At 48.4% G+C, this 19,048-nt stretch overlaps 1 protein-coding gene across 9 annotated transcripts in view; it reads left to right on the top strand.

Annotated features, from left to right (window-relative positions):
- The first annotated feature begins 5,287 nt into the window (after positions 1 to 5,287).
- The window catches only part of GALNT6 (polypeptide N-acetylgalactosaminyltransferase 6), a 33,924-nt gene continuing 20,163 nt past the window's right edge, over positions 5,288 to 19,048 (top strand). For 2 of the 9 annotated variants that reach the window (XM_066265180.1, XM_066265243.1), the window contains exons 1-5: positions 5,288 to 5,345; positions 8,773 to 8,909; positions 12,798 to 12,921; positions 16,346 to 16,430; positions 16,931 to 17,523. In XM_066265180.1, coding sequence (XP_066121277.1) covers positions 17,033 to 17,523 — 491 coding nt within the window. In that variant the 5' untranslated portion in view covers positions 5,288 to 5,345; positions 8,773 to 8,909; positions 12,798 to 12,921; positions 16,346 to 16,430; positions 16,931 to 17,032. Of the gene's footprint in view, positions 5,346 to 8,772; positions 8,910 to 9,890; positions 9,911 to 12,797; positions 12,922 to 16,345; positions 16,431 to 16,930; positions 17,524 to 19,048 lie in introns of those variants that run through there. The other 7 variants (XM_066265227.1, XM_066265213.1, XM_066265237.1 and 4 more) reach the window with 7 other exon arrangements.

The following is a 19,048-nucleotide window of genomic DNA, read 5'->3' as shown; positions in this document are numbered from 1 at the left end:
AGGGGAAGAGAGAGACAGAGAGGAAGGAGGGGGAGGGGAGGTGGAGAAGCAAATGGGTGCTTCTCCTATGTGCCCTGGCCGGGAATCGAACCTGGGTCCCCCGCAAGCCAGGCCGATGCTCTACCGCTGAGCCAACCGGCCAGGGCCTAATGTGAGTTTTAATAACTTGCTTTTCAATTTTTTATAATTGCTTCAACTACTTTAATGTACTAGAAAAAATAACCATTTAAGAAATACAGAAAAACATGAATATGGGTTCCAAATATTTTCTTTTGCCTCAAGCTCCAACATGGCTCAACAGAATGTCATTCGTGTCCTGGCCCGTTGGCTCAATGGTAGGGTGTGGGCCTGGCATGTGGATCCTAGGTCCAATTCCGGGTCAGGGCACACAGGAAAAGCGACCATCTGCTTCTCCACCTCTTCCTCTGCTTTCTTTCTCTCTCTCTCTTCCCTCCTTTCACAGCCATGGCTCGATTGGCTTGAGTGACTTGGCACCGGTGGGCTGAGGATGGTTCAATGGCCTCTACCTCAGGCACTAAAAATAGCTTGGTTACAGAGCAATAGAACAATGGCCCAGATGGGCCTTGCCGGTCAGGGTGCATGTGGATGGAGTCTGTCTCTCTGCCTCCCCTCTTCTCATTTAATTAAAAAAAAAAAAAAAAAAAAAAAAAAGGGCCCTGGCCAGTGGCTCAGCTGTAGAGCGTCGGCCTAGCTTGCGGAGGACCCGGGTTCGATTCCCGGCCAGGGCACATAGGAGAAGCGCCCATTTGCTTCTCCACCCCTCCGCCGCGCCTTCCTCTCTGTCTCTCTCTTCCCCTCCCGCAGCCAAGGCTCCATTGGAGCAAAGATGGCCCGGGCGCTGGGGATGGCTCTGTGGCCTCTGCCCCAGGCGCTAGAGTGGCTCTGGTCACAACATGGCAACACCCAGGAGGGTCGCAACATGGCGACGCCCAGGATGGGCAGAGCATCGCCCCCTGGTGGGCAGAGCGTCGCCCCCTGGTGGGCATGCCGGGTGGATCCCGGTCGGGCACATGCGGGAGTCTGTCTGTCTCTCCCTGTTTCCAGCTTCAGAAAAATGCAAAAAAAAAAAAAAAGAATGCTATTTTTTATTTTCAATTGTTGATATTTTGTTCATCACAGATTTTTCTGCATTAAGTTTGATTTTTTAACATATTACATTATTACTTGACTATTGTGTATTTTGGTGCCCCCTTCAATTTTGTATCCAAAGTAAGTGCTTTACTCACCTTACCTTAGTCCTGGCTCTGTCCCAGTCATAATCCTTTTTACATTTATCAACTTCCTTTCCTAGACTTTGGGTGCGCAAGGAGAAAGATGCAGTTTATTTACCTTTGTATTCCTGTGTTCTACCCAGTACTTAGTACACAAGCTACCCATAGTGGGCTTCAACATCATTTTGTTGAAGATAGGAAAGGAAGGGGGAAACAGCTAATGATAATGACTAACATTCTAATGTTTACAGAGTGCTTATTGTGTACCAGGAAGTGGGTTAAACATTTTACTTATTTTAATCTAACAACTCAATAATAAAAATAATATTATATCCATTTCACAGATGAGGAAATTGAGGCATACAGAGGTGAGTGAATTGTAATGCATGAGTGATTGTGGGAGAACTTGGAACAGCTCTGCTTAGGTTTCTTGCTTTGACTGTTTCTCTTCTGGGCATAGGAATGAGATGAGAAGGAAAAAGGGGGAACAGAGGGAGAAAAGAGATGAAACAGATGTAGTAGAAGAACTAAACTGTCATACTTTCACCTCAGTTATCTGCTTGAACTTCACAATAATCTAGGCATCATTAACCCCACTTTATAGGTAACAAACTGAGATGTAAGCAAATTAAAGGGACCTGTTTGGTTCCTACTATGGTTAACCACCCTCCGGGGTGGGGGAGATAATGGGGAGGGTACAGGTTGTCAGCAAACCCGCTGCCCTCCCTCGTAACTTCCCAGGCAAGTTCTAGGCAGCTTCCTCTGCAAACTGCCCCTGCTAAGTGCATCCAGCATCTCCTCCTGATGGGCAAATTTCCCTCACTCTGCCCCACCCAGAGGTGGTGTACCCTCACCAGGATTGCACATGGAAGAGACTTGAGAAGGAAGGACCAAAGCTGATGTCAGTAGCCTTACAGAGCTCCTCTTGTCTCACTTGTTTCCACTGCTCTGCTCCCACCACAACACATTTCCTGCTGTATGATGCGGGAACCCCCTGAAGCCCACTGACATGAGAAGTGAAAATCAATATTCAAAAAAAACAAAACAAAACTAAACTAAAATGGCCCAGAAATAAAAATAAGATTGAGAAAAAAAAAAAAAAAAGAAATTCATAGGACTTCCTGAGGAACAGAGAATTCAGGCATGCCCTGCAAAAATGCTTAATGATAGGGAGAGTTTTGGTCATAAATATGCATAGGTGATCTCTAGAGAGAAGAATCGAAGGTCTAGGAAGGAAAGAAATATATTTTTCATTGTATACCTTTTTATAGTGCTTAATTATTATTTTTTATTAATTTTAGAGGAGAGAGAGAGAGAGAGAGAGAGAGAGAGAGAGAGAGAGAGAAAAGGGTGGAGGAGCAGGAAGCATCAACTCCCATATGTGCCTTGACCAGACAGGCCCAGGGTTTTGAACCGGCGACCTCAGCATTCCAGGTTGACACTTTATCTACTGCGCCACCACAGGTCAGGCAGTGCTTAATTATTTTTGACCATGTGCTTATATAACTTTTTCAAGTAAATAAAACTTTTTAAAAGTGGCCTGCCACCAGTGGCAAGCTGTGGTCACATTTACTATTCTACAGTCGTTCATCTCCAGGCAGGGAGCCTGAACCGCCCTTCCTGCTAGGAGAGAACAGCTCAGTGCATGACACATTAGGGGTGGGTCCCACATCCTACGGACTACATGCACCTCCAAATTAGGCAGCTAATGATTCTGAAGGACTCAAAGTCACATTTAAAATCAGAGTCAGCTGAAGTAAAACTGGATGAATAATTTGCTTCTGGAAAGTGGAGCACACAATAGATTGACGCTGCTTCCTTGAGAAACTGGGCACCGCCCTCTCAGAAGCTCTATGTTGGGGTTAGTGGTGAAGTTAGTGTTAGTCCTGGGGAAGAACAGAGGCTGTGAGTCCAGCCTAGCCTATTGCACTCAGGTCAGGTTGGGTCCTTACTCAAGCTCCAGGGCCAAGTCAGACCCACACGACCCATGGGGTTCACAACAGAGTTCGAAGAAGGGTAGAGCAAAGATCGTAGGGACAGACCCCTACAGGAATGTCCAGCCGCCAGAAAGAGAGAATGCCCTTATTTTGAGAAAGATAGTTGTCAAATAAGCCAAGTGACAGCTGGAGCAATGGGAGTTAAAATGGTTGCAACAGGAGCAGTGGGAGTTAAAATGAGCCCTGAGTATTTAATAAAGAGGCTAAACTGGATGATCAAGGTAAACACTAGAGAAATTTCTTTAGAAACGTAAACCCCAGAAAGTCTCTGTGTGAAAGAAAGGGAGCTGAAGGGGTGGGGGATTACTCAGCTACTCGGAGTAAGGGAAGATAGGTGACCATGACAAGACAGAGTGAACACCTCCTTTTCTACTCCTTTGGGAATGTCCCCCTTTCACCATTTCCCTGATCTAATGTAGCTGGGCAAGATCTTCTCCATCCTTCACTGGCCATGTCTTTCCAGACTCCATCACTAGAAAACCTCTGCCTCCTGTTGCATAGCTCAATCCTACCATGGGGGCCCAGATTAGAAAACAAGATGAAACCCTGGCCGGTTGGCTCGGCGGTGGAGCGTAGGCCTGGCGTGCGGGGGACCCGGGCCAGGGCACGTGGGAGGGGCGCCCATTTGCTTCTCCGCCCCACCCCTTCCTCTCTGTCTCTCTCTTCCCCTCCCGCAGCCGGGGCTCCATTGGAGCGGAGATGGCCCGGGCGCTGGGGGTGGCTCTGGTCGTGGCAGAGCGACGCCCCGGAGGGGCAGAGCGTCGGCCCCTGGTAGGCATGCCGGGTGGATCCCGGTCGGCCGCATGCGGGAGTCTGTCTGGCTGTCTCTCCCCGTTTCCAGCTTCGGAGAGATACAAAGAAGAAAAAAAAAAAAGAAAAAAGAAAGAAAACAAGATGAATTCTTTATCCAACTGTTCATCCCCAAGTGGCTTTCCCTGTCTGTCCCAGTTCATGTCAGAATTGTCTTCCTGCTCAGATCTACTCACCCACACGCCTGCTCCCAGGTCTTAGGGACTCAGAAATACAAACTTGTTTAAATATCAAAACAAAAAGAATTAGTGGTCCAAGATTCTACCATAGAAAATTTCCAAATTATCTGCTATTTTGAGTCGACTAAGCTACTTCTCTATTACTGAGATAAAAACCCAAACTTTATTTCACAGAACCTTAGAGCTGGACAGGACCAGTGAGCAGCCCTGGAGGGACGATTCAGAGCATGAGTTTAGGAACTCGATGTACCTGGACTCCAGTTCCAGCAATGCGCCGCATGCTCAGTGGTACTCAAAACTGAGTGTGCACCAGAATCATCTGGAGGGCTTTTAAAAACCAAATCTCTGGGCCCTACCCCCAGAGATTCAGATTATTTAGGTCTGGGGTAGGACCCAATTTCTAACAAATTATTAGTTGATACTGATGCTGCCGGTCCAGGAACCACACTTTGAGCATCACTGTGGCTGTGTGATCTGCCTCCTCCCTGTATATTGTGAACAATTGTAAGGCGTCTGCCAGGGAGGGGATTCACCTAAAACCTGGCTAGGGAGCCATTAGCATTGTTCGTGGCACACAGTTAATACCTGCTTTTGCTGTTGGCTGGAGGGGAGGAGTCATTTGCCCAAGACCACCCTGCCCCGGGCTCCTCACTGCCTGGCTGCTTTTTAATCCTCCAGCGCTGCCGCGCTGCCACGGAGTGTGCGGCTCCCCGCATACGCTGTCCCGCGCCACCGGCAGCACTGCTAAATGACTGTTGTCTTTGAGGTGGCTAGGACCCTCCAATCTTTTCCAGCACTGAGAGCCTGGCCGCAGACTGTACCCCGGGGTGGTCTGAGCTCTGGGGAAGCTGGATCCTCAGCTGCGTCCAGCAGGCGGAGGTGGGGAATGCATGGGGTCAGTGGTCCCCACCCGAGTCACAGCCTCCCGGCTGCTAAGAGAGCTGCCTGGCCTGGACCAGCCGCTCCGAGGCACCGCGGGGGGCCGCCAGCACCTAGTTTGGGAGGCCCGGTAGGACACGCCCCAGCGGACTTGCAAGCCCCGCCCCGATCCCGCCTTCCAGGATGTCTCGTCCGAAAACCCCTGAGCAGCTCAGCGGCGCCGCTGCGGCTCTGCCTTGGCGCTACAGGTAAGCAGCAGAAGCAGCCTGCGACCCCCACAGGCAGCTGCGCCCCTCCCCCACCTTTGCAACCCTCTCCCTGACTTGGAACTTAGACCTGTCCCCTTCTCGGGACTTCCCTCCATCTCTCGCTCCTGCCAAGTCCTTGCTCTCTGCTGACCTTCTCTGCCTCCTCTTCCTCTTTACCACCCACACTATAAAATGAAGAGGAGGGGCCAAACTGGTCCTGTTCTGCTATCGTGGCCCCTAGCTCCTCTCTCGGTAGGATACCCCTACTTTTGTGCCTTCTTTTATTAAAGGATGGATGGAAGAAAAGCTCGGACCTCTGTGTCTTGTAGGGGTGGGGTGGGAGAGGAACAAGCCATAGCACTCCCTCCGGGGCTCTACACCTCTTCTTTTTACCCACCCATGCTGCCGGCAGCATTTCTTGTGTGCCCCGTCTCCCTAGGTTGGGTCACTCCATGTGCCCAGCTACAGAAAATCTTTCAGAGAGGTTCCCTCCTGCCAGTGCCATGTTGCTCCTGAACAGAAGGGGCAAGCCAAGCGAAGTCTCCTAGAGGGGTTCCATCAGGGATGTCCTCCCTCTGGAAGCTTGGACCTTTTGCAGGTGGGAGCTGTGTGGTATTGTGGGGAGGGAATCTGATGGGTGTTCATGATTGTGACTGTCACCAAACTTCCTGATTACCCTGTCACTTGTTCCAAACTCCAGCCCAACCAAAAGGAGAAACAGTTATTTGCCCCCCAGAGCCAGTTGTCCCAGACCCTGACCTCGGCAGAAGGTAGGAAAGAGCTCTCCTGTGTGAGGGTGCGGAGGGGTCAGTTTGCCACTAAAGCTTAGAACAGACCCCCTCTATTAGCCAACAGCCCACTATAACAGCCCCAAGGGAGGGTTTTGATGCTGTGCTGTCAGCACACCCCCAGACCCACAAAGGTCAACGATTCTGGACATACCAAAGAACTCAGGGCTCGTGTTCGTTTCTACTGGAGATGTGTGTACACTACCCAGGCTCTGTTCGCCTCATAGATAGATACTCATCACAGGAAGGGTAAAAAGGATGAGACAGGCACGTTCATGTGATGAATAGTACACACTAACGTCAGGAGTTTGAAATATACTTTGGTTCAAATTATCCAGTGGAAATCAGTATCATTGCAGGCACTTCCCTAACTCCTGGTCCTCAGAAATGCCATTCACTTGAGCCATCCAGAGGTAACACTTTCAGGGGCAAAAGGGCAGAAAACAGGACAGGACTGTCAAAGGGAAGAGGTAGTCTGGAGCTGGTGGGACAGCAAAGGTTACTCAGCTGCCCAGGATGGCCTGGTAATCACTGCCCACAGTTGGCAGGACAGCTGACTCCCACCCAGAGCAGCACAGAAGAACTCAGGCATGGAAGGCAAGGCTCTGATATATGTCAAATGCCCTCTAAGATCAGAAACATTTTACCCCAAATTCAGGTGGGAGAAATCTAGACAGGTTATGTGACCGTGGGCTTAGTCCAGGTGGCCATTACCTAGAAATCAGGAACAGGAGGGGCAGTTAACCCTAGAGGGCCAAGCAGTAGGTGTAATGGAGGCAGGCAGCTGACTCAGCCCTGTGCTTATTTAGCTGTCTAACCTTGGTCAAATCACATAAACAGTCTCTGGGTGAGGGGGAGCAAGTGAGAAGGTGTATATGAAAGTGTTTTGGCAAAGCTCCAAGCTCCAGCCAAATGCAAGGTAGTGTGGTATCACGGTTAAAGCAGTGAGTGGGCTTTGGAGAGATGTGGGCTTGAGTGCAGATCCTGCCTCTGCTACTTCCTGGCTGTTTGAACTTTGGTCAAGTTACTTCATTTCTTGGTGCTTTAGTTTGGAGATGGTAACTGTTATTTGACTTGATGTGATAAGTAGTAATTTAAGAAGTGGTGGTATTGTCCTAAACCTCCTCGGGCTCTCACAGACATGTTCCACCATCTTCAGCCCCGGAAGTAAAGCTGAGGACCAGAGTAGGTGTCTACACAGCAGAGGGACCTAGTGAATGGCTGTGCAAAAGGTTTGCTCTTCATACAGCCCTCTGCTCCTCTCTGGGAACGCCCAAAATATCCATTATCAATTGATGGGAATGAGAGTGAGGGTTTGAATAAAGAACGTCAAGTGCAGGGCAGTGACTGTCTCTGTGTCTAACTCAATGCTGTAATTGTGCTGTGTAAAAGGTTTGCACAGTGAACAAGGATGGGTTCAGTCTGGGGAGAGAAAGAACTGTTCGCAGACTCCTGTGACACCTAAGAGCCTTATGGGGTTAGGTTATTCTCCTGTACCCTGTGCAGCCTGGTCCCGAGCCCCACGTACAGATTTGAAGAAAGAAACCCAATCTTCATTCTTAGCTCTATACCTGACATAACAGAGAACAAAGGGCAGACAGATGCGAGCAGTGGAAGAGCATAACCAAGTACTTCAGGGCAGAGGATACGACAGGGGCTTGAGGCTAGGTGGATTGCATTCCAGAGGCAGAAGGTTAGGGACCATGATTGAAGGAGTGGGAAGGAGAAAGAACACAGGATCTAGGTGGCCTGTTGGTCCTCCTCCATAAAATCCAGTGGGGAAAGTCTCATGTGGGGAAACATGGGTAGTGAAACTTGGAAACAAATGAACCTTGATACTGAGGGCAGTAAGACGCACCTTAGTCCAAGAAGGCTTCTTGGAGGAGGGGAGTTTTGAGTAAGAATCTGAAAGAGAAAAGAAACATGGCTTGCTTAGCAAGGATATAAGGGAAAGGTTTTGAGGAGGAAAAGATACCCTTAGAGTAGCAAACAGAAATTTTAGACTGCCCAGGCCATGTAGAAACATGCAATCAAATGGTGCTAAAGAAAAGAAAAGAAAAAAAAAAAAAAGAAATATGAATATGGCTGTTCTGATTGTGAAAGGGAGAAGGAGGCCCTAGGCAAAGGAGGCTGGCTGGATGCTTCTGCTTAGCCTCCAGATGTTGGGTGATAAGGACACATTCCAATATGATGGTTTTGAGCAGAAAGGAAGAGGAGGATACAGGAAGCAGGGAATGAATCGGCAGAATTTTGGCATGGATGTAGGGTGAACCTGACATTGAAAAGGGATTTAAAACTAGATACCCAGGAGTGGGGCAGGGGCAGGAGAAGGGGTTGTTCCTAGGATTTTGGCTAGGTTAGGGGGCAGGATACAGACCCTGAGTTCAGTGTGTGGCATGTTAAGTATCTGGTGGCCCTGAGTAAAAGGCCTACAGGCAGGAGTCGACTGAGGTGAGGAGAAAAGGAAAAACTTCAGTTCTGCCCTCTCCTATCACCCCCACCCCAATCTGGAGACCAGTCCAAACCTTCAGGAATACCTTTCCTCTTAACCTCCAGTTCTCGCCCTGACCTCACCCGCCAACCAACAGATGGTAAGATTTAATTAAAGTTCCTTTTTTTTTTTGCCTTCTCAAACACAGCCTATCACCAGGGTTTAGAAAACACCACCTCATGCCCACATGAAGTTTGTTTCTCCATCCTTGGATTCCTAGCAGCCAGCAGTCTCAACACCCAAACTGAGTGCAGTTGCACATCCCAGCCTCACCTGTCAGGGCCTGTAAGTAATGCCAGTGAAATCTGAGCTAGATGGTGAACTTCCTGTTTGGTTACATATTATTTTGATTTTCAGGGACTTTTACAAATTTGTAACAAATATTGACTGAGTGCTATGTATATATATGTTCTAAGTATACAGTGTGAACAAAATATGGGGTAGGTTATTTCAATTTAAAAACTCTGTTTGGATAACAAGCTTAAAATGTTATGCAAACATAAAATGAACCTAGATATCCTGGGGTAAAAACTTGATAGACTAGCTACAGGAATAACTTTCAGTGTGTCTTTTTTTTTTTTTTTTTTTGTATTTTTCTGAAGCTGGAAACGGGGAGAGACAGTCAGACAGACACCTGCATGCGCCCGACTGGGATCTACCCGGCACACCCACCAGGGGCGATGCTCTGCCCACCAGGGGACGATGCTCTGCCCCTCCGGGGCGTTGCTCTGCCGTGACCAGAGCCACTCTAGCACCTGGGGCAGAGGCCAAGGAGCCATCCCCAGTGCCCGGGTCATCTTTGCTCCAATGGAGCCTTGGCTGCGGGAGGGGAAGAGAGAGACAGAGAGGAAGTGGGGGGGGGGGGGGGAGCAAATGGGCGCTTCTCCTGTGTGCCCTGGCCGGGAATCGAACCCGGGTCCCCTGCATGCCAGGCCAACGCTCTACCACTGAGCCAACCAGCCAGGGCTCAGTGTGTCTTTTTAGGAAGATAAGCCACAGTAGCTGAAGTGTCTTAAAAATGTAATTATGGAGAAAAGTGAAAACCTCCCAGCCTTCTGTAATCAGAAGAGTCAGAGTTGGGAGGAGGAGATTGAAGGGGATCATTTGCTACTTTGTTCACAGCATGAGAACAGAGGAAATGAAATATGGGCTGTATATGATGGCAAGGAAGAGAGGGATGATCATTTGGCCACAGCAGCCTCTTGGCCCCCTGCCCCAACCAATAGTTTAAGATCGGCCCATCCTCTCCCCAACGTGATGTCCAGCTCCACATGCCTGCACCCTGGGTGAGAGTGCCCACAGTTATCTCTTTTCAAAGAAACCTGTAATTGAACCTTAGCCTGACTAACTTGAACAAACATCCTTGTGGTGGTGTCTTACTTCCTGTCTGCCACGTCTCCCAGAGGTAAGCAGCTCAGTTGATAAACAGAAAGAAACTTTGTTACAAAGAGGCCAGGTGGCCAGCAAGGGTGTGTTCACATAGTTTACCCTGGCTTTCATAAAAGCTGAATCTTTGCTTGGGACTTCCAGTTTGGGCATCTTGAAAGCATTTGTAGGCCTGAGTGGGAGTTGGGGTGGAAGGTCTGAAAGTAAAGTTGGGACACTCAGGAAAACAGCTCTGCCCTAGGCTCTGGAGAGCCAAACCCAGTCCTCAAACTGTCCAGGGGTAGGTAAGATGTGGAAACAGAACAGTGGCCTGGGAGTAAGGAGGCTGCCATCTGCTCCGGGGAACCACAGGCTGTGTGACAGTAGAGAAGCCATGTAACCACTCTGGCCTCACCTGTAAAACTAGGGTGCTGGACTCATAGATGTAGTCAGAGTAGCATGCTAATGTATAACAACAGAATTTCAGGCCCTGGCTGCTTGGCTCAGTGGTAGAGTGTTGGCCTGGCGTGCAGGAGTCCCGGGTTCGATTCCCAGCCAGGGCACACAGGAGAAGCACTCATTTGCTTCTCCACCCCTCTCCCTCTCCTTCCTCTCTGCCTCTCTCTTCCCCTCCGGCAGCCGAGGCTCCATTGGAGCAAAAGATGGCCCTGGGCGCTGGGGGATGGCTCCTCGGCCTCTGCCCCAGGCGCTAGAGTGGCTCTGGTCGCAACAGAGCGAAGCCCCGGAGGGGCAGAGCATCGCCCCCTGGTGGGCAGAGCGTCGCCCCCTGGTAGGCGTGCTGGGTGGATCCCGGTCGGGCGCATGCGGGAGTCTGTCTGACTGTCTCTCCCCGTTTCCAGCTTCAGAAAAATACAGGAAAAAAAACAACAACAGAATTTCATGCATCTCAATGCTTGCTGGAATCAGTGCATTCAAAACATCACTTGGTGAAGCCTGTGCTTACCCTTTTAGTTTTAATCTGTCTGTCTTCATTTCATTTTACAAGAGTTTATGGAATACTTCCTACATACCAAACTTGTGCCAGACTTTGCAAGTGGTAAAGAGCTGAAAACAGCCTGGCCTCTCTGGTGCAGGAGTTCAGAAGTGTGAGAGAGAACAGACCTGTCCCACACAGGAAGGGCTGTCATGGGCCAGGGCAGAAGTGAAACATCTGCTCAGGGCCAGACAGGAGAGAGAATTTCGCTCGAGACCTAAGAAGGCTTCTTGGGGGTAGTAGGCTCTCAGCTGAAGGGATTGGACTGTGTCTTTGACTTTCAGATTTCTATGACTGGACCAAAGTAAGAAAGACATTTTACAACAAAATTTCATACCCATTTAATGTGTGGTAGGGTATCACAAAAGTCTTAGGGCAGTTTTACACTTCAATCACATCATAAGTATGAACTCTACAAACTTACAAAAGAAACACAATTGGAAAATGGCTGGGAATTGAACCCGGGACTTCCACACGCCAGGCTGATGCTCTACCACTGAGACAACTGGTCAGGGCTGAAAGTCTGTAGTATTTCTATTCCTGGAGTTATTAAAGCTTAAAACTGCATTAAGACTTTTGAAACACTCTATGTAAAATAACTGAAACGAAATTATAACAAAACAATGCCTATATTACATGTAAAGTACTTCGGTATTTTCTTTTTTGTTCTATTCCATTCTGTTGTGTTTTTTTTTAAAGAACTGTTTCCATGCTGATTTGGAACAGTTTAAATTTCATCTTGGCTGGTTAGCTCAGTGGTAGAGTGTCAGCTCTGTGTATGGAAGTCCCAGGTTCGATTCCCGTCAGGGCACACTGGAGAAGCATCCATCTGTTTCTCCACCCTTCCCCTTCTTCTATCTCTCTCTTCCCCTCCCACAGCCAAGACTCCATTGGAGCAAAGTAGGCCCGGGTGCTGAGGATGGCTCAATGGCTTCTGCCTCAGGTGCTAGAATGGCTCCAGTTGCAATGGAGCAATGCCCCAGATGGGCTGAGCATCACCCCCTGGTGGGCATGCCGGGTGGATCCTGGTTGGGTGCATGTGTCTCTCTGCCTCTCTGCTTCTCGCTTCAGAAAAATACAAAAAAATACAAAAAAGAATTCTTCCACAATCCTATAGGGGGTTGCAATCAGCAATTTGATAGACACAAAGCTGGATGAATGCTCACTTTCCTTAGACCAGTAAGAGAAGGTGAATTTGTGTGCTGGAATCATCTCAGTAAAGAAACCAACATGGGCCCCATGTGTTGAAATTCCAAGAGTGGCTGGAGGAAAAGGGACTGGGAATGAACACTCATCAGCAGCTGGAGGGAAATGACGGATGAGGTCTACGGGCACACTTGCCAGTGCTCCTGGTGGACGCACTGTGGGAACCCAAAGGTGAGGGAGCTACACTACACAAGATACTGGGGGGGGGGGGTCTTGTAAAGCCCTGCGCTTGACAAAGTACTGCATGCAAGAAGGGCTATTCCTTCACTAAGGCAGGTGGAGGGGTGACCTCCTCGAACTTGCTAGCCACATTTCTGAGACTCATCTACACAGAGAGCAGGAATCCTTCAACTCAGTCTTCTGGCTTCCATCAGATTATATGTCTCTTCTAAGTGACTCTTTTCCTATTGTCTGCATGCTGAACAAATAAACTAGAGACCCAGTCCCTCACTGCCAAGGCTAATCACAGGTGTCTTCTTTCATTTCAGGATGTGGTTAGTACCTTGAGGAATTGCAGGCTCCAGAGAGTAGGCCTTAGACTGCCAGGTTGGATTGAGAGAATAGATGCCTGGGAAGGGCTCTATTTAACTCTAGGTCTCTTTCTCCAGGGGAAATAAAAGGAATAAAGGCCAACCCCACTTCAAGGGACCACAGCGCAATGCCAGGAAGAGGGAGTTGAAGTGATCTGGGTGATTCTGAGTGAGTCGATCACAGAGGCCTTCCTGGAAGGAGGTGAGTCTTGAGCACTTGGCAGCAGCTGATAACTAAGCTGTTACCATGCCTTTGTTTCTAATTGTGCTCCCTCTTTTCCAGCTGGAATAAACTGTTCCACAAGTCATTGCTGGGAAGGCAGTGTTCCCAGCACCACATTCTCTCTCCTCCATCAGCCCTGCTGCTATCTTGGGTCAGACCCTCAAATCCCCCTTAACTGGCCGTCTAGCTGCCAGTCAGGTCCGTCTCCTAGGTGCCTTCCTGTAATGTTGGTCTCTCCCTCTACCCTATATTGCTCCTCATACCTCAAGTCAACAGCAAACTCCTTGGCATGATAACGTGGTGGCAGCTGCCTCTTCAGGCCCATCCTTTGCTATTTCAATCAGACTTCATACTCCCACTAGCCCAATCTACTTGCTGTTCTCTGATTGGCTATACTGTCTCCTGCCTCTAGGCCTCTGTGTGTACTCATCTCGCCTGGTCAACTACGTGGGTTAGTGCCCAGCTCGACCCCTATAGGACCTCTTCACAAATGTTACCCTCCCCTACTTGCTGAGTTTCCTGTATTCTTTATTCCTCAGCACCCAAAGGTGCATCTCTTATGCTACCTTCTCACTGAGTGATCTGTTTAAAATGACTCTCCCAGTCAACTGTACATTCCTCGAAGGTTGGGCTTGCACATCTCTGCACTCCCCCCCCCTTATCTGGCAGAAGACCTGTCACAGAAGACGCTCCATCAGTACTAGCAGAATAAACAAACCCCCTCTCCCATCTCCTAGACAACATCTAATATAAAATAGATGCTCAAAGAGATTTCATTTTATTTTATTTTTGTTGCTGCTGCTCAATATGATGTTATGAAAGAAAACCACCTGTCTCCCCAGCTCAGAGTGACTCCCATGTTCCCCCTTGAGATCATATTCCCCAGATTCAAGTGACTCTGAATACCAGGCTTCTCCACAACAAGAGCATTAAGTAGCTTAACTGAAGTTACTTTTAATGAAAAATATTTTATTATTGCTTTTAGAGAGAGGGAGAGAGCGAGATCATAGTTGCTTCACTTTAGTTGCTCATTGATTGATTCTTGTATGTGCCTTGACTGGACAAGCCCTGGGTTTTGAACCAGCTACCTCAGCATTCCAGGTTAATACTCTATCTACTGCACCACCACAGGTCAGGCTGAAGTTACTTTTTTTTTTTTGTATTTTTCTGAAGTTGGAAATGGGGAGGCAGTGAAACTCCCGCATGCGCCTGACAAGGATCCACCCGGCATGCCCACCAGGGGGCGATGCTCTGCCCATCTGGGGCGTCACTCTGTTGCAACCAGAGCCATTCTAGCGCCTGAGACAGAGGCCACAGAGCCATCCTCAGTGCCTGGGCCAACCTTGCTCCAATGGAGCCTTGGCTGCAGGAGGGGAAGAGAGACAGAGAGGAAGGAGAGGGGGAGGGGTGAAGAAGCAGATGGGTGCTTCTCCTGTGTGCCCTGGCCAGGAATCGAACCCGGACTCCTGCACGCCAGGCCGACGCTCTACCACTGAGCCAACCAGCCAGGGCCTGAAGTTACTTTTAAGCAAGACATGCCACGGGGTAATGAGTGTGGCTTTGACCAAGGACTAGATACTTGAGGAAAATTGTTGGAAAGCTGAGCAGGGATTTACTAATTATAATAATAGAAATAATTGATACCATTTTTTTTTCTGTATTTTTCTGAAGCCAGAAACGGGGAGAGACAAACAGACTCCCGCATGTGCCCGACTGGGATCCACCCGGGACGCCTACCAGGGGGCGACGTTCTGCCCACCAGGGGGCGATGCTCTGCCCATCCGGGGCGTCGCTCTGTTGCGACCAGAGCCACTCTAGCGCCTGGGGCAGAGGCCGAGGAGCCATCCCCAGCGCCCTGGCCATCTTTGCTCCAGTGGAGCCTTGGCTGCGGGAGGGGAAGAGAGAGAGAGAGAGAGAGGAAGGAGAGGGGGAGGGGTGGAGAAGCAGATGGGCGCTTCTCCTGTGTACCCTGGCCGTGAATCGAACCCGGGACTTCTGCACGCCAGGCCGACGCACTACCACTGAGCCAACCGGCCAGGGCTGATACCATTTATTGAGGGCTTAGTATGTGCCAAGTACTCTGCTGAGGATTTTACATACATTATCTGTGATTTAATTATCATGACAACCCTGTGAATTATGTGTTAGTTACCCCCACTTTATAGATGAGGAAATTGAGGCTTAGAGAGATTAAGTAATTTGTCCAAGGGTCACACAGCTGCTTATGATAAAAAGGAATTCTTTTCCAAATTTACTATGTGCAGAGACTACTAAATTTTTTCCACAATTAATTCACTAAATTTATTAATCATATGACAACCTCAGGAGATAGGTTCTATTATTACTAGAAGGGCAAAGTGGGATTTGTGCCCAGGTCTATTGCCATGAACGTCTGGTGCTTAACAAGGGACCCTTGTGTTTCCAGAGCTCTCCACAGAAAGTTTTGCAAACATTCATCCTCTGAGCTGTGGGATCATGTATGTGCCTGAGGGTGTAAACTGATGAACACTGAAGCTCAGTCCTGCCTGGAAAGTGTTGTCACAGAAGCTTATATATTTTTTATTAAATATCAGTAGGTACAGAATATTTATAAAACATGTTTAGAGTATAAGGAATAACAGTACCAGTAGTGGCCACCATCCACTTTAAGAAAAAAAAACACTAGCCTGACCAGGCAGTGACACAGTGGATAGAGCATTGGACTGGGACACGGAGGACCCAGGTTCAGAACCCTGAGATCGCCAGCTTAAGCCCGGGCTCATCTGGCTTGAGTGTGGGCTCACCAGCTTGATCATGGGGTCGCTGGCTTGAAGCCCAAGGTTGCTGGCTTGAGCCCAAGGCCGCTATCTTGAGCAAGGGGTCACTTGCTCTGCTTTAGCCCCCTGGTCAAGGCACATATGAGAAAAAAAAATCAATGAACAGCTAAGGTGCTGCAACAAAGAATTGATGCTTCTCATCTCTCTCCCTTCCTGTCTGTCTGTCCCTATCTGTCCCTCTCTCTGGCTTTGTCAAAAAAAAAAAAAAAGAAAACAACACTTGACTTTGAAGTCCTCATGGGCCTCTATTCCTACATCTTTACTCCTTCAGAAAATTTGGTCTCATCATTCCTTTAGTTTTCTTTATAGCTTTACCACACTTATTTTTTTAACTCATGAACAATAGTTTGTATTCTCTTTTGTTTTCATAAACAATATATTGTCTAGTTTTACAATTTTCTATAGAAGGGGTCATACTATATGTATCTTTATGCTACTTGCTTTTTTTCACTCAACATCCACGATGTTGCTTGTAGAATTGGTTCATTCCATAATGGTTTACTCCATAATGTGGACCTATTTCATACTCTGTTTATTCATTCTACTGCTGATGGACGTTTGGAGGGTTTCTATTTTTGCCATTTTAGTCGGCGCTACTAGAAACGTTCTGGTATATGCCTCCTGGATCATGTTCATTGGAGTTTGTCTGGAGTGGATTATCAGCATCATAGGGTGTGTATGTTTTAAATTTTACTTGATAATGCCAAATTGTTTCCCAAAGTGGTTATATCAATTAAATCTCTGCATTTAGAGTTTCAGTGTTCTGGTTACTCTAGATCCATTAATGTCAGAATCTTTTTGTTTTTTAATTTTTCTGTTGATTGAGAGAGAGGTGCATCAACTCATTGTTCCACTTAGTTGTTCAATTTAGTTGTGCATTCATTGATTACTTCTTGTATGTACCCTGACTAGAGATCAAACCCACGACCTCAGAGTGCCAGGATGACATTTTATCCACTGAGTCATCCGGCCAGGGCCAATGCCAGAATCTTAGGGCAGGAAAGAAACACTGATTCCAGTTTTATTTTATGGATAGAGTTAAATTTAAGCACAGGAAAGTTAACTGATTGAATAAAGTGATGTCACCTTTCAGCAACAGAGCCTGGTCTTGAACCCTAAACCCCATGGCTCCCTCTGCACCCCTGCCTTGGCTTATTTTTCTCCTTTCTCAGGCTGAGGTCCCAGGGTGAGGCCACCAGGACACATCAAGCTATTTCCAGGGTCAGGCTCTGCGGCTGCAGTGACTAAGCCAGGGTCCCCATTGGTTCTAGAGGATGAGACTCCTTCGCAGACGCCACATGCCCCTGCGCCTGGCCGTGGTGGGCAGCGCCTTTGTGCTCTTCCTCTTCATCCTGCAGAGGGATGTGAGCAGCAGGGAACAGGCCACAGAGAAACCATGGCTACAGTCCTTGGTGAGCCAGAAGGATCACGTCCTGGACCTCATGTTGGGGGCCATGAACAACCTTAAGGATTCAATGCCTAAGCTCCAGATCAGGGCTCCAGAGCCCCAGGAGACTCTGGCCTCCACAAATAAGACCTGCCTCCCTGGGTTCTATACCCCAGCTGAGCTGAAGCCATTCTGGGAACGGCCACCACAGGACCCCAATGGCCCTGGGGCAGATGGGAAAGCATTCCAGAAGGATAAGTGGACCCCCCTGGAAACCCAGGAAAAGGAAGAGGGCTACAAGAAGCACTGCTTCAATGCCTTTGCCAGTGACCGGATCTCCCTGCAGAGAGCCCTGGGGCCAGACACTCGACCCCCTGAGTAAGTAGTGCCCAGATTCATGGGGTGAGGCCAGGACTCTGCCAAAGGTGTGGCTTATATGGCCATGGCCATGGGCCAAGTGCCAGGTAAAGAGCTGATGGAGATTTTAGAATATGGGCAAGGATTTCTTCTATAGCCTCACTCCTTTGCCTGACCAACTGCCCTTATCCCAGCACTTGGGGTTGACAAGTATTCTGGTCAGGCCAGAGGCCTAGGGAGATCTGTGAGAGTGGAACACAATTATGATGGTAACAGGATACAGAAAACACAACTCAGGGCCTGCGACCAGGACCTGGCAGAGGGGTGACTGAGAGGGACTGATTTCAGGCCACTGATTGGGCAGTCTTGCCCTCTGCTGAGGCCTACCCCAGAAACTGTGGGACTGTGTTGCCAAGCTGCTGGGAAAGGGATGGTTCCTGACAATGGCCCTAGTGGTCAGGACTGTCCCCATACCTCCTGATTTCCTTCCTCCAGTGAAGGCGCATAGGACCATGAATTCATTCCAGCCTTAATTTGAAGCTGTTCATACTTTCAATTCTGGGCAATGAACCAGCACTTCGAACTCTAAGCCACCTTACTCTAATCATTTGGTCATGACTGTGCTCACACTGTCCTCAAGTCAAAGATTTTGTGTCTTTCTCATTTAGACTTGTCTTTCCCAACTCAAGAGTTATACCCTTTTTGACCTTTTGTCACATGAGAGCCCCTGTCCCCAAATTCATGATTCTTTAGGGTTGTGAACCTGGGGTTCCTCAGAATTGGATCAAGTGTTATAGTCCTAGAAATTGGAGCCACTTAGAATGGTCATGAGCTTCTCAGCAGGAGAGCATATTGGGCCATATGGCAACCAATGGAAGAAGTCTGGGAGTCTCCTCTGGAGGCTTCATGAGAAATCTTTCTGACCAGCAGAGGGGATAAGAAAGGATGTTGGTTCACTTGATTCCTTGAGATCCAAGATTCACACATTCTCACCCCACCCCACATGGAGTGTCAAGAGGATAGCAGCATGACCAAGTGCCAGAGAATGGTTGGAGTGGATGAGGATAGAAAAACCGTCACAGGAAATGGATTGTGATAGTAGTATCAGATTACAGGGAATTAATGAGAGAATGGATTAGAGAAGAACTGTAATGAGAAGAGTATAAAAACTGTAGTTGCTTTTCTCAGATGTCAGATTTGCCCTTGATTACTTTTCCTCTGGGACATCTGGATTGGATTACACATTATAGAGTACACATATTACTGAGGAAGAGAGTCAGTCCTGGGAACTCCTAGAGCAGACGAGGTGAGGAGCCCTCAGCATCACAGCTGGAGCACCGAGCCAGCTCTGGGGGAAACCCGTTTTGGAATAGGTTGGCTAGGACCTATGCAGAAGCTCAGAGTAGGTGGTAAATACAATGTAAGGTGGGAACAGGCAGCAACTATTCCCTACTACAACAGAGAATGTAGGCTGGTCATTCCAAGGAGCATAGGTGGTTAAGGTAATCTGTGCAGAGAGCCTTCCCTACTCCCAGACCTCTGAGAG

The sequence above is a fragment of the Saccopteryx bilineata genome, chromosome 1 (assembly GCF_036850765.1).
Source record: "Saccopteryx bilineata isolate mSacBil1 chromosome 1, mSacBil1_pri_phased_curated, whole genome shotgun sequence".
NCBI classification, from domain to species: domain Eukaryota; kingdom Metazoa; phylum Chordata; class Mammalia; order Chiroptera; family Emballonuridae; genus Saccopteryx; species Saccopteryx bilineata.
Note: the sequence above shows the minus strand (reverse complement) of the source record. Positions and strands in the feature narration are given on the sequence as shown.